The following is a 15,628-nucleotide window of genomic DNA, read 5'->3' on the forward strand; positions in this document are numbered from 1 at the left end:
TTCAGACCAAATATGTGTCTATCCCCCGGTCTAAATGTGCTCTCCATCATATATTGGTGATGATTGTGACGAGATGAGTCAGTGTAAACAATATTGTGACTTCCAAGTAAGATCTTATAGGTTAGGCAGTTACATCATGACAAATCTACAATTTTAGGATTAGATCTATCATTAGAGCAGTACTGATACCGAAGTAGATCATGAGAGACTGACCAGTTGCAGTCCTAAAAACATCAATGGGAAGATCCAAACAAACAATACTAAGTAAATTTCAACTTCACCCCATTACAAAAGCAAGTGGCTATCAGGACTCAGTGGCCGAGTGGATAACGCGATGGCGTTTGAAGCGAGGGTACTGGGTTCGAGTTCTAGAGTGAACATTAACTCTAAGATGCAGTTACATCTAGCTGACGAGTTCCAAATAGGACGAAACGCGCCTTTTCCTGGATTCCACTGCTAGCCACTATCCATCCTTGAAAAGTGTACAGTTTAACAAAACAAAATATAAACGCAAAATGAAAGGATACAATATGTATATAAGACAAAGGCTCAGTGATCTAGAGATTTGGTGTTCACGTGCGAAATCAATAGGTCCTGCGTTTGAATCCGCTGTGCAGGGTCGTGGTTTCACTTCGATGGGAAGTTTCATACTAGGACGAGACGGTCATCCATTACTTCCAGATTTTTCATGATGGTTTACCTTATATGAACTCATGAATTCAAATAATAAACTGTATTAATAAATCAATTAATTTTTTTGATGTCTCTAATGGTTTATTTTTTTAAAGGAAAATGTCATGTATACTTTAAGAATAAGTAGTTTATGGAGAGTTTTTGTTGAGAGAAATCAATCTAACCATCAATAAAGAGTTCAAAACCGATATGATGAATAGAGAAAATAGTTCAGTTTGTATCATGCTTCCATTGAATATGTACCTTCTAATTGAATCTCCCGGCTAACATGGTGATTAAAGTTTATGTAAAACTTGAAAGGAAATTCATGTTGTAGGCTTTATATAAAACAAGATTATTTACATAACGTAGAATCATTGCCCAGTGGTGGGTTAGTAAAACATGAAAAGTTAAGGCAACCCAATATTTTGAATTATATGAAATTTCAGAGGTATTTTGAATAAGGTCAGTTTGTAATATGGTGAAACTTTATTCAGGATCATAAATAATAACTATTTCGTTTGGTTAAACTATACGAGTCACGATGTGACACTGGAACTCTGAGGATCTACCTTGAGACTATTCACAAATGCTCAGAGAACTATGGATCACTCAATTAATTTGCGCGGATTACTTGAGATTATAAAATGATTAAAATTGGAATAATGTTAAATGTTTATAACCCTAGAATAAAGTTGTCGGAGGTATTGTGGTCTTAAACACTGCATTACCTAGAAAATTATGTCTGTTACCTCTCATAGACCTCTAACCAAATCTGTTCTAGTCTCTCCTTTTAGGTTGTTGCCAAATGTTGCATATTCTTTAGATATCTAACTCCAGTGCACAGTGCAACATGCTATTTGATTTGCGCCTTTTTCTTTTGCCTGCACTTTTCTTAGCTAAGGGTTGTCTCTTGATACTGTTTAGTGATTTTCGTAATGAATTTCCTATCCACCTTCAGTACCGATTCCTAATTCTTCCTTCAACTGGAAGCTGGTTTGTTATCTCCAATAGTAAGTTGTTATTGATAGTGTCTGACCGACGGACATTGAGTACCTCTCGCAGACAATTGTTCATAAATACTTGTACCTTTTTGATGATCGTTGTGATAGTTCTTCAAGTTTCATCTTCATACAACAAAACTGTCTTGCTTTTTACCTTGTGTATGTTGATGCTTACTGTTTCAGAGGCAGCAGCAATTGAAATAATTTTGACTTGTAGATAGTTGGGAATAACATTTAACTTTAGTAAACGTTTTTTTCAACATAATCAAATCAACTATTCTATTGCTGTTTTATAAAAAATATTTTATTCAAGAAATATCAAGGACTTTAGATCACAAACATGAATGATAAAAGTATTCTGTACTTATCAGCAAAGATAGATAGTAGCTAGAAGTGGAATCCAGTTTGACCCATGTTTCATCCTATTTGTGACTCATCAGTTGGATGTTCCTGAGTCTAAGAGTTAGTGTTCACCTTGGGACTTGAACCTAGTACCGGAGTGAACATCAACTCTGAAATACAGATAACATCCATCTGACGAGTTCCAAATAGGACGAGACACTTGTCCTCCATCCCACTACTAACCAATATCTATCTTTGATTAGAATACTTGTGAATTAAGACAATATTGAGGCAATTCGCTTTATATGAACATATGCCAATAAGAGATTGATCAATTTTAGTCCTAAACAACAATGGGATGGTTCAAGTAAGCAATATCAAGTGAATTTAAGCATTCTATACTGTTTATATCCACTATTAGTAATAAATATTCAACACACATGAATAATCTTCATTTGGTCATATGAGTGGAATTTAATTTAATTACATAATAAATCAATATGAATTTGATTGTTTAAAACAAAAATTTTGATCAAAAATTAAAATATGAAAACAAAGAAAAAAAAATTTTTTTTAAATTTTAATTGTTACCAAGGAAGGTTATAATATTAGATTATTAAGGGGGGTGGTGTTTGTTTTAAAAGTCAATTGTATTAACATCTAATAAACTTGGATAATTTATTCCAAAAAAAAAGAAAATGTAAAAGTGAAGTCTATTTTATAGTTTACGTTATAAACTAATACAGTGTAAGACTGAAAAAACTAAAACCTTCAAGGAATTGGATAGAATCTTTGATCTAGTATAAATGTACAAACTTGTACGTATACATGATCTCTAAGCAACTTAAGGTCTCATGATGAGGGTTCAACATTAAAACCGATAGTTTGTTAACTTTTATTGTTACATGGTATTGTAGAACCTATCGGTCTATCGGCTAAGCGCTCACGCGCGAGGCTGATAGATCCAGGGTTCGAATCTCGCGAGGCGGGGTCGTGGATACTCACTGCTAAAGAGTTTCACAATAGGACGAAACGGCTGTCCAGTGCTTCCAGGTTTTCGATGGTTGTCTAGCTTCAATTGACTCATGATTTCAACTACATAAACAATCCTAATTAGTTGAATATTATCGACTTTTTAATGGATTAATATTTTATACAATGTTCGAATTCGAGTAAAATTTCTATCGTCTGTTTAATAGTAATTGAATAATTTATTTTAGCAGTAAACATTTATATTGTGGTGTATGCTACTGATGTCAGCAGATATAAGTAGTATGTATCGTCAATAGAAAGTGAAACGCCTGAAGGTAGACGGTTAAGATTTAAGAAAAAAGAATGATTGATATGAAAACGATCAGAATAATGCAGTCTGAGACTATTGATTGACATTCTTAGATTTCACTAAGATGTTCTGTAATATTATATTCACTACATTTGTTTGCCGCGCACTTGTGTTCTTGTTTACTATAATATGATCACCGTCTTAATAATCTCAAACTCAATGAAAAATAAAATTCACTAAGTATTGTTTATTTGAATCTTCCCATTGATATTAAGGAATGCAACTGGTCAGTCTCTTATCGGCATATGTGTACACGTGCGTGTTGCCTCGATATGGCCTTAATTCACAAGCATTATAAGCAATGATGGATTGTGGCTAGTAGTGGAATCCAGTTTGATGCGCGTTTAGTCCTACTTGTGACTGGTCAGATGGATGTAAATGCATCTCAGAGTTGATGTTCGCTCTAGGACTCGATCCCAGTACTGTTCTCTTCAAGACGCCATTATGTTATTTACTTAGCTACTGAGTCCTGATAGCTACTTGGTTGTGCATTGGGGTGAAGTTTAAATTCATTTTTTATTGTTTCTTTGAATCTTCCCATTGATGTTAAGAACTGCAATTGATCAGTCTCTTATTGGCATACGTGCATACTCTGCATATTGTCTCGATATAGCCTTAATTCACAAGCATCAACTTTGAGATACAGGTACATCCGGCTGACGAGTCCCAAGTAAGACGAAACTCGCATCAAACTGGATTTCACTGCTAACCACTATCCACCATTGTTTATAACCAATTAGTCACTTTCAATGTAGTTTCTCCATGAAATTGAACGGCAGTTCCTTATAATTCTTATAAAATATTACTGATAGCGATATATGTATGTATATACATTCCATAAATAATTCCATCTTTCAATACAAATCAAGTTTCAAATTATCATCAACATCAACCTTTTTTTCATTGTATACAATACATAACCAATATTCAATTCATGTATGGAAACAAATATAAGTATTATATAAACAATCTATTAATATATACCGCAATATGATTTGTTGAAAGGTTAAAAAAGGCATATCAAAATTACTTATTATGATTATTAGTAGTATTATTAATATCAGTTTCCTTATTAACCCGTTTAACAGGTTGTACTACACTTACAACGAAAAAAATTCCTTTATACTAAAGAATGGATATAGTATATAAGTGTGTGTGTGTGTGTGCGTATCAGAACCCCTTTTGTGTGTGTGTGTGTGTGCGCACATATATCTATCTATCTGTATAAATGTGCATGTCAGAGTGCATGATGAAATGATTGTATACTGTTTAAAGTTATATTACAATTTTTTTGCGAATGTCAAATTTTGATACCCCCAAATAAAATAAACTATGTTCTATACATCTATCATTAATAGTAGTAGTAGTAGTAATAGTAGTAATAATGGTAGTATTAGTAGTATTATGATTATTAGTTTAATATATAACATAGAAAGGTCAATCTGTCGAATTTAGTTACTTGTTAGATTCAATAATAAATTAATTTATAAAAAAGAAGGAAAAGAGGTATCCTTTTATATATATAGAGGTATCAAAGTATATATATCTATATATAAGTAGTGAATTACCATTAACGAAATAACTGTAGTTATAAGGAGGTATAGATATATATATAAATAAATGTAAATAGTTATTTATATTCCCTTATGTTAGTATTTGTAGTTCAGTACGTTTGTTGGGTTTCCGTGGCTAGAAGGAGGTTAGTATTCGTTAGAATTCGGTAATATTAAATAATTAATTAATTAAATATATAATCATAATGAAAGTTTTCATATTGAATTTGAAGTTAGATATCAACACCGTTGGATGCCGGCCAGTTCAGTGGTGTAGTGATTAAGCACTCGCTGTGCGAGACTGATAGATCTTGAGTTCGGATCTCGTGAGGCACGATCGTGGATGTGCACTGCTGAAGAGCCCCGCAATAGGACGAAACGGCCGTCTAGTGCTTCCAGGTTTTTCATAGTGGTCTAGCTTCGATTGACTCATGATCTCAATCATTGAAACTACTATAAATATAAGTTGATTCTTATTGTACATAGTTCATTGAATTACTAAAATTGAATTTTTGAAATTATTTTTTTTGAGATTGATATATATAGTATCTATTTATCTATTTAGTAGTCAATATCATGTTTATTTATTAGTTTATAGTTAATAAGTGATTAATTTTGATACGATAATTTTACTTGTATCAATTCTAATCATGTAATGAATATGAGTTTCTTTTAAATTATAGATAGTGGATAGGACACACATTGAGGATAGCAGCCAACTGAGTCACAAGACAAGCCTTCAGATAGAATCTTGAAGGCCAAAGGAAAAGAGGAAGACCAAAGAACATATTACGCTGAGAAATGGAGACAGATATGAGAAGAATGAACAACAATTGGATAGACCTAGAAACGAAGGCACAGGACGTATCGTGTTGGAGAATGCTGTTTGGTGGCTTATGCTCCATTGGGAGTAACAGGCTTAAGTAAGTAAGTAAGTTAAATTGTAGATAAGCATAACTGACAGATACCAACTACGACTTAAAAAGTTTCATTTGAACAGATATCATGGTGATTAATAAAATAACAACACTATTATATAAGAATTAATATCTTTATAAAGTGAGAAACAACAGTCGATCCCAATTGATTGATCACTGAGTAGTGATCAATATCATGCGTGTCAAGTCCTTCTTAGTGCTGATTGAATGCTATCGAATCAAGTTCCCTCAAGATTACAGGTACATCTTGCTGTCAAGTGAAAAGTAGAACTAAACTCAGGTCCAGGGTTTCCTGTTGACTACCTCCAACCACCATCTTATTTCTATCGTCGATCCATTTACTTAACGACTCTTTGTATAAGTTATACCGGTAATTTTAAAAAATCAAATATGAAAACATAGTCGGTATGAAAATAGATAATACTGAATTGTTTAAATTGACTAAAATGTTTACTTTTATGAAGTATTGAGGTTCTAGCGTAACTCTATATTGTTATGGATATTTACAACGTGACATCTATTCATATTGGTCATATTAGTTTTTCAATTATCATGTATAACTAAATTATTAGCCAAAATTCACTGGGTATTGTTTGGTTCACAAGCTTGTGAATTGAGACAATATTGAGGCAATATGCACAGTATAAACATATGCCAATAACAGACTGATCAATTTCAGTCCTAAATATCAAGGGGAAGATTCAACCAAACAATAACAAGTGAATTTAAACTTCAGCCCCATCGCACAACCAGGCAGCTATCAGAACTCAGTAGCTAAGTAAGCGAACGGTACTTGATTCGAGTTCTAGAGTGAACATCAACTGTGAGTTGCAGGTACATGCAGGTGACGTGTCTCAAATAGGACGAAACGCGCATTAAAATGGATCCCACCACTAGCCACTATCCATCTTTGCTTATAAATTATTAGTTTGTTCTTTTTTTGAGTTATAAAAGCTGGTTTTCAGTGTTATATCTACTTTCTCTACTAACTTTGTTCACTTATATTTGCTTGATTGTTTTCAATCTATCTAGTGAAGTGAGATTGTCAATCGAATTTATACTAACGTACGTCATCCAGATAGGTGAACTTACAACGTTTTACGTAAAGGTAAAACATAAAACGTTATTTGTAAGAAACCATATTGTTAATTATCAGAAACATACCGTGATTTTTGAATTATTCCACGTCCGGTTTCTAATCTCCATGGATTTTTAATTTCTGTCTGATTAACATACCATGAAATTAATGGTGTAGGTCGACCACGTACACGACATGATAATAATAAATCATTTCCTTCATTGACCTTTAATACATCTTCATGGTACAATGAGCGCATTTGGAGGGGATCAGCTATGAAAAATAAAAAAGAGTATGGATTAATTAAACAATAACCATTTTGCCATTTCAGATATTGAAATCCAGATTGATATAACATGAGAACATTGATCGTTTCCAGATACATCTAAACTAGATAGGATATCTTTCAAATACTCACCGTTCTAACAGTATATTTTCTTGATTAGGCTAACAGATGGTTATTAAGAATGTGAAAGAGTAGTCCTGATAATAAAACATATTCAACAAAATGTTAAAAAGAAGTATATAGTACAGGTTTTTGAGATCTCAGTCATGGTTTCATCAGAACAGTCTTAGAAATATTACTCGTTTGAGGCGGCCTACTGGAATATCTGGGCTACCTGTTCCTTACATCTAGATATTTCAGTAAGTTATCAGCTTTCTTGTTTGTCTTAACACATCATTATGTAAATTATTTGCATAACGTATTCAGGTGTGCTTTTGAAACAGTTTACGAAATATCACTGTACAACTTACAAAGCAGCCCAATCAGAGATATGGTGATTGCTAGAAATATGCATCGAAATAAAAAGTACATTTTCATAGTTGAATTCATGAGTCGAATAAAGATAGACCATTATGGAAAACCTAGAAGAACTAGATGGTCTAATCGTCCTAGTATAGGACTACTCAACAGTGCGTATCCAAGATCCCACCTCGCAAGATTCGAACCCAAGAGTTACCAGTCTCGCACCAGAGCACTTAACCGATAGACTACTGAGCCGGTATCCGATGGTGTTAATCTCTAACTTCAACCAATCCTGGGTTCGAATCTCGCGAGGTGATATCGTGGATGCGCACTGCTGAGGAGTCCCATACTAGGACGAAACGGCCGTCTAGTGCTTCCAGGTTTTCCTTGGTAGTCTAGCTTCAACTGACTCATGCTTTCAACTATGAAAATACTGAAATCTCTACAAAACCCCTTCTGATAAAAAGCACATTATTCAGATATTGATCCCTGAACTGTTAATATCATATTGGTGATCACTTAATATTTATTGTCAGTATCGATTAAAAAATAGGAAACTTATTGAAATACCTTGTACTAACAGCTTATAAAGTCTTTAACCATAACCACAGAGAATTTAACCATTATCAGATAGCTAGACCAACTTATTAAAGTGTTTTGTATTCAAGAGAAGTGAAGTAAATTGTGCCTAATGATGTATATGATTAACATTATTGTTATACCTTTCTCTTAAAAATATCAGTACTCTCCATATGAATGTAAAAACTTGATTTGTAAGTTGATAACCGATTACTGTAAAGTTTATTGAAATGGAACCGAATAGCTTTCATAGAGATTGTGGTAATTTTTAATAGCTAAATTCATGAGTCGATTAAAGCTAGACCACTATGAAAAACGTATAAAGGTTGGACGGCCGCTTTATCCTAATATGACACTCCTCAGCGGTCTAGAGGTGAAGTGTTCGCACGTGAGACCGAAGGTTCTGAGTTTGAATTCCGTAAGCGGGATCGTCGATGCACACAACTGAGTAGTCCTATACTAGGACAATTTGATCATCTAGTCCTTCTAAGTTTTCCATAATCGTCTATCTTTAACCGACTCATGAATTCAACTATTAAAAATAAATATTCTTTACTTATATGATCTAATTTATAGACAGTTTAAGAAATCTTTATACAAATGTCACGTCATTCTATATAGTCTGTTGACTAAAAAAAGCTTTCTACCTTTTTTTCTAATGTAGTTTCTAACTAGAATCGATCACCTCATTAATTAATGGTATCATTTATCCTTTTTTTTTCTTTTTTTTTAAAAAAAAATACAAAAATGTGTTTGTCGTTAAGACAGAAATAACCTTACAAATAAAATTTTTGGCGTGACATTAAAGAGGAAAAAAAAATTTGAAAACCAATAATTCATTTTGAATCATTTCATTATAATAAGCTTATAATCAGTTATATTACGTAATTGATTTCTATAGTTTTTCGCCTATTACGTCATCTCGTTTATCTTCTAATATTATTTTCTTTAAAGAACTAAACTTGGTAATTTCAAATAAATACAGTTGAATTCACGAGTCGATTAAAGATTGACCACTATGGAAAAAGTAGAAGGGTTGGATGACTGTTTTATCCTAGTATGACACTCTTCAGTGGTCTAGAGGTTCAGTGTTCGCACGTGAAGCCGAAGATTCTGAGTTTGAATTCCGCAAACAGGATCGTCGATGCACACTGCTGAGTAGTCCTATACTAGGACGATTTGGCCATCTAGTGCTTCCAGGTTTTCTATAATGGTCTATCTTTTCTTTTCTTTAAGGAACTAAACTTCGTTATTTCAAATGAATACAGTTGAATAATTTCATAATAAATACATTAAAAAGTGATATCATCGTTTGGGAGAGTCCGCTCTCCCTCTCTAAATGCCCTTACATGGTCACGCGTATATAGCCCCTACCAGAGAAGTTCTACTCACTGCCTTCTCGTGGTACCAGTGTTGTTTACGAAATTGAGAGGACGAAAAGCGAATGCCCGGTGCTTTAACCGGGTTGATGGACACGGAAAGTCCACCTAGGGTAGTTGGAAAACCCTGATTCCAAACCAATGGTGCACATGGGCTTCAGGATCTAACGGAAACAAATGGCATATGAACCGATTGATGTTCACCGTCTATCATGTGAATGCATTTCCTAACATTGCTCTACTGCCTTGTAGATTAGATCTCTAGGTCAAAGGCTTGAGGTGTTGCCTCCTAGGAAAACTACCTATTTTGATTTGTTCACCTGGACAGTATCTCTACCCTTATACAAATCGAAAGATATATGTGGCGCATATCTATGCGGTGCCTCCTTTTACCAATGTTTATGTGTTTAAATAAATAGATAAAATAGTGTTCACACATATCAAGATTTAAGTTACCGGTTAATTGTCTAAGTGTTTTTATAACCCCCAAACAAATGAGCAAATATGAATCATAGCTAGTAGTGGAATCCAAGACGCATGTTTCATCCTATTTGAAACTCATCCACTAGATGTACCTGTATCTCAGAAATGATATTCATTATCAATCTTTCTTTATCATTCTTGTGAATGAAGTCAATAATCGAGGCAAGTTGTATAGAATGCAAATATATATATTAATAAGAGACTGATTAATTACATTTGGTAAATATCAATAGGAACATTCGAGTACATAATGATATAGAAAATGATCGTCTGGAAATGAAAATAAGTCATTTCAATCGTTTATTGTATAGTGTTATTATTATTATTATTATTATTATTATTATGTAATCATTCACCAAGGTAATTGAAGTTCAATATAGTCCATTACTTTAATCTTTTAGTAGTTACCTGTTAATCTACTACATTCTTATCTAATAATAATAATATATCTGTATATCATTAGAGATAAAGAAGAAGCTGTCAACATTACTCATAATAAGTATATATATACATATACATATGTATATGTATATGTTCTACAAACAGAGTACCAGACAGAAAGGAATACCGAAAGAAGATAAACTGAAGAAAATCTTTAACCGAAAATATCACCTCATTAGTAATATTAATTAATTGATGATGAACCATAAATTTCAATGGTAATAAAAAATAATGTCTAACTCTTACTAATACAAGATGAAATAGAATATACCTAGATAACTCTCTCTTTTATAGTTGTTTTCATATGATAATTATAAAACTAAGTCATGCATAATTATATCATGAATTTTAATGTTATGTTTGTTTTAAACCAGATTTCAGAGGAGGAAGAAATCAAGAAGAAGCGCTAGAAGTGGAAATCACCCAACTATGTCACAAGGCAAGCCTTCACATGGAATCCGGAAGGTCAAAGGAAAAGAGAAAAACTAAAGAATACATTATGCCGAGGAATGGGGAAAGATATGAGAAGAATGAACAGTAATTGGATAGAACTAGAAAGGAAGGCCCATGACAGAGTGTGTTGGAGAATGCTGATTGGCGGCTTATGCTCCATTAGGAGTAACAGGCGTAAGTAACTAAGTAATGTTTGGTTAAGAGAATAGAAAGACCATTAGATGATGATAGTGAAGAAGAAGAAGAAGAGGGAGAAGAAGAGGATGAGAAAGAAGAAGAAAAAGAAGTGATAGTAGGCCATAAATTTTAGTGGTAATAAAAATAATGTCTAACTCTTACTAATACAAGATGAAATAGAATAGAACATATATACCTCTCTCTTTTATAGTTGTTTTCATATGGTAATTATAAAACTAAGTCATGCATAATTAAACCATGAATTTTAGATTTCATTTTAATGTTATGTTTGTTTTAAACCAGATTTCAGAGGAGGAAGAAATCAAGAAGAAGCACTGGAAGTAGGTAGGAAACACATTAAGGAAATCATCCAACTGTATCGCAAGGCAAGCCCTCCCATAGAATCCTGAAGGCCGAAGGATGAGAGGAAGAAGAGTGAACAACAATAGGTTAGAACTAGAAAGGAAGGCACAGGACAGAGTGGGTTGGAGAATGCTGATCGGCAGCCCATACTCCATTGGGAGTAACAGGCGTAAATAAGTAAGTTATGTCTGTTTAAGAGAAAGGAAAGATTATAAGAAGCAGATGATGATCAAGATGAAGGAGAAGAAGAGGATGAAGAAGAAAAAGAAAAAGCCATAGTAGGTCATTAAAGGTCGTACAAATATTCATAAATCAGTAATATAGATCTTTACAAGAAAACTGTTTTCACCTTGGCTTATTACTCGTAAGTTTAATAAGTTTATAAACATGCATTAAGTAATCAATTTTAGCATAATTATCTATTTGAGTCAATCGATCAAGGAGTCTGTATTAAAAATAAAGAATATCACGATTTAACCAGGCTCATTCCCTCATCTAACCTCTTTAACGATCATTTAATTAATATGAGGTTATATAATATTCGAAAATGTAACGACTGGATTTCAATCCTGATAGCCCCTTGTGATCATTAGGTAGATGTCAAATGCCCTGGTATGGCCGACGGTGGGGAGAGTCAGCTATCTCTATCGAAGTGCTCTCATATGGCCACGTGTAAACAGACACTGTCACAAAAATCCTACTGACTGCCTCCTTGCAACAGGTGTGTTGTTTACGATATTGAAAGGAAGTAAAGGAAATGTACGACACTTTAATCGGGTTGGTGGATACAGAAAGTCCACTTAGGGAAGATGAAAAACCCTCATTTCAATCCAATGGTGCATATGGTCTCTAGGATGCTGAGGGAACAAATGGCACCGTCTACCATGTGACTGCATCTCCTAACCTTGCTCCACTGCCTTGTGGATCAGACCTTTAGGTCAAAGGCCCCGGATGTGACCCTCTAAGTAAACCATCTATTTCGATTTGGTCACCCGGGCAGTATCACAGCCCACATATAAATCAAGTTTAATATCAACTGAATGAATTTATCATCTTTTGTAAACTATGATCAGTAATATATATTATTCAAGTGTTACATGTTGTCAACTTCCTAACAGAGATATATATAAGACAACGAAAGTACAAATCATCTAAAACTAATCAAGATTTCTCATGTTAACGTGTTTGGTTAATTGTCTAAAAACTTACAAAACTCAACATTTTTCAACAATAATATACTACTGTAATAAAAAGTGACAATCAAGTAGTATATTTCAAAAAAGATATCTGATCTTAAAAATCTTCAACATAGAACTAACTTATAACAAGTTTTATGATTTTCTTTTTATTGAAAAAGAAGATTATAATTATCTGAAAACAGTTTATGATTATGATAGGAATCTCTAAAGATTTTATAGATCATAATAAATATACATATATATTTTAACAGTTGAGATAATGAATCAATTGAAGCTAGACCATCATGGAAAACCTGAAAGCACTAGACGGCCAAATAGACCTAATTTAGAACTCCACGTTAGTGTGCATCCACGATCCCACCTCATGAGATTCGAGCCCATAATCTATCAGTCTCGCGCGCGAGCGCTTAACCTCTAGAACCACTGAGCCGACATCCAACAGTTACTTACTTACCTACGCCTGTTACTCCCAAAGGAGCATAGGCCGCCGACCAGCATTCTACAACCCACTCTATCCTAGGCCTTCCTTTCTAGTTCTATCCAGTTGTTGTTCATTCTTCTCATGTCTGTCTCCATTTCTCGGCGTAATGTATTCTTTGTTCTTCCACCTTTTCTTTGGCCTTCAGGATTCTATGTGAGGCCTTGCCTTGTGACGCAGTTGGATGATTTCTCCAAAGTGTGCCCAATCCACTTCCAGTGCTTTTTCCTGATTTCTTCCTCCGCTGTAATCTGGTTTGTTGTCTCCACAGTAACTTGTTGCTGATAATATCTGGCCAACGGATCCGAAGTATCTTGTGTAGATAACTGTTAATAAACACGTGTATCTTCTGAATAATGGCTTTCATAGTTCTCCACGTCTCCGCCCCATACAGTAGAACTGTCTTGACATTTGTATTTAAAATTCTAACCTTGGTGTTAGCATCCAATAGTATTAATGTCTACCTTCAACCAGTCCATGAATTTGAGTGACACATCCACCAATGTTTTCAGTGAGTTAGTATCTCACAACAGACCTAGTTGAACTCCACTGGTCACTACTTCTCATTAGAACTCCAGAAAAAAATTCCAGGTTTTCCATGGTGGTCTAGCTTCAATTGATTCGTGATCTCAACTGTTAAAATTACTGTAATATCCACAAAACCCCCTTCTGATACATATATTTGTTTTGTTATATCCCAATGAGTAGAAAAGCTGTTTTTCTGATGTTTCGTAACCTAATGTAGGCCTTTTCTTCAGAAATACAATATTTCTACACATCGAAATCAATTTTAATATACTACTAACATTGTGTACTATACACTTGGTGTTATTTACTTTATATCTTGGAGTCCCAAAGTGAACATCAACTCTGAGATGTAGTTACATCCAGTTGACGAGTCCTAAATAGGACGAAACGCACATCAAACTGGATTCCACTACTGACCTCTATCCATCTTTACTTATTGTATCCTACTTATTAAATTAATAAAATATGCAAATTGAAGAAGAAAAAATAACATATTAAACTATCATTCTCTATATGATTACATAACTATGATGAATGATTTCTATTGAATAAATTGATTATTATGTAATGCCTTTTGAACATCTTTGAACATTAGCAGTCAATGAAATTTAATCAACCATCAAAAGTTATATCAATGTAATAAATTGACAGAAATACAATAATAGTTTATCATCATATTGACGCTTGAATTCTCATGAGATTTTTCTTTTTTCTTTTTTTTCTTTCTTTTCTTTCTTTTAATGGATATTGAATGAAATCAGATTATTGAAATTCAACTGAGGTTATTCAATCATTAGACTATGATGGAAAACCTTGAAGCACTGGACGGCCGTTTCGTTCTATTGTGAGACTCCTAAGCAGTGTTCATCCACGATCCCACCTCGCGAGAATTACATGTGGTTTGAGGAATACAGCTACAACTGAATGTCTGTACTGACGCATATGTTAGGAGACTTTGCAAAGAGTATGGTTAATGCACCCATGACTGCGTTTTAAAGCAGTTTGATATCCTCTAGTTTGCTGTTGTAGGGTGACAAGTAGAAAGTAAACGATTATTGAAGTAAGGATTTTAGAAATATTTGTCGATCAAGCGTCATTCGTTTTTGCTCTCGAGATAAGGGTCTGTTTCTTTTCGCTATAAATTGTTCGATGCTCGAATTCTGACAATAATGGTTGCACTGGCGTTCTGTTGTGTGTAATAGTGTATTTACGAGCGGTTAACAGTGCATCATGCTATGAGGGATTCAAAAAACGGAAGAGTGTGTTCAAGGTCATACACTTAAACAACCTGTTCAATCATTTTGTGATAAATGTACAGAACAAATGCGGTTGTGGTAGTTCTCCGAGTCTCAGCTCCGTACAGTAGGACTATCTCGACATTCGTATTGAAGATTGTTATTTTGATGTTGGCTGACAGTCCTATATGTTCTTCGATTGTGGGAATGCCTCACTTAATTTGCCAATCCTTGCCTTTACATCTACATCACACAAAGTGTTTCCAATTCTGGGAATGTGCTTCAATTCACAACCACAATGCACGATCCCAGTCAAATCAAGCAACACAATCAAAGAGGGAACAATCAATATGGCTGCCGCCAAGATTAAATATCAACTAAAACAACATAGATACAGTTCAGAAAGAAACATAGAAACTCAGTGGAAGCAAAAGAGAAAACTATTATGAAATGAAACAATACAATCTCAAATGGCATCAAAAAGACTAACAAAAATGTACAACTGAAGAAACCATTAAGAACACGTTGCAAATGACTGTATGGAGGGATTTTCACACAGGAAACCCTCAAAATGGATCTTACAACAGGCAATAGAGAACGAGAGTCGTGTGTGTAATAGTGTATTTGACTGGGATC

The 15,628-nt window shown here is 34.0% G+C and overlaps 1 protein-coding gene across 1 annotated transcript in view; it reads right to left on the reverse strand.

Annotated features, from left to right (window-relative positions):
- Window positions 1-6,996: 6,996 nt before the first annotated feature.
- Window positions 6,997-15,628, reverse strand: part of Smp_152410 (hypothetical protein) — a gene marked incomplete at both ends in the record, with an annotated part of 15,941 nt that continues 7,309 nt past the window's right edge. Inside the window, one exon of the mRNA XM_018788999.1 lies at window positions 6,997-7,202. Coding sequence (XP_018654486.1) covers window positions 6,997-7,202 — 206 coding nt within the window. The remainder of the gene's footprint in view (window positions 7,203-15,628) is intronic.

This window comes from Schistosoma mansoni, chromosome W, assembly GCF_000237925.1.
Source record: "Schistosoma mansoni strain Puerto Rico chromosome W, complete genome".
NCBI lineage: Eukaryota > Metazoa > Platyhelminthes > Trematoda > Strigeidida > Schistosomatidae > Schistosoma > Schistosoma mansoni.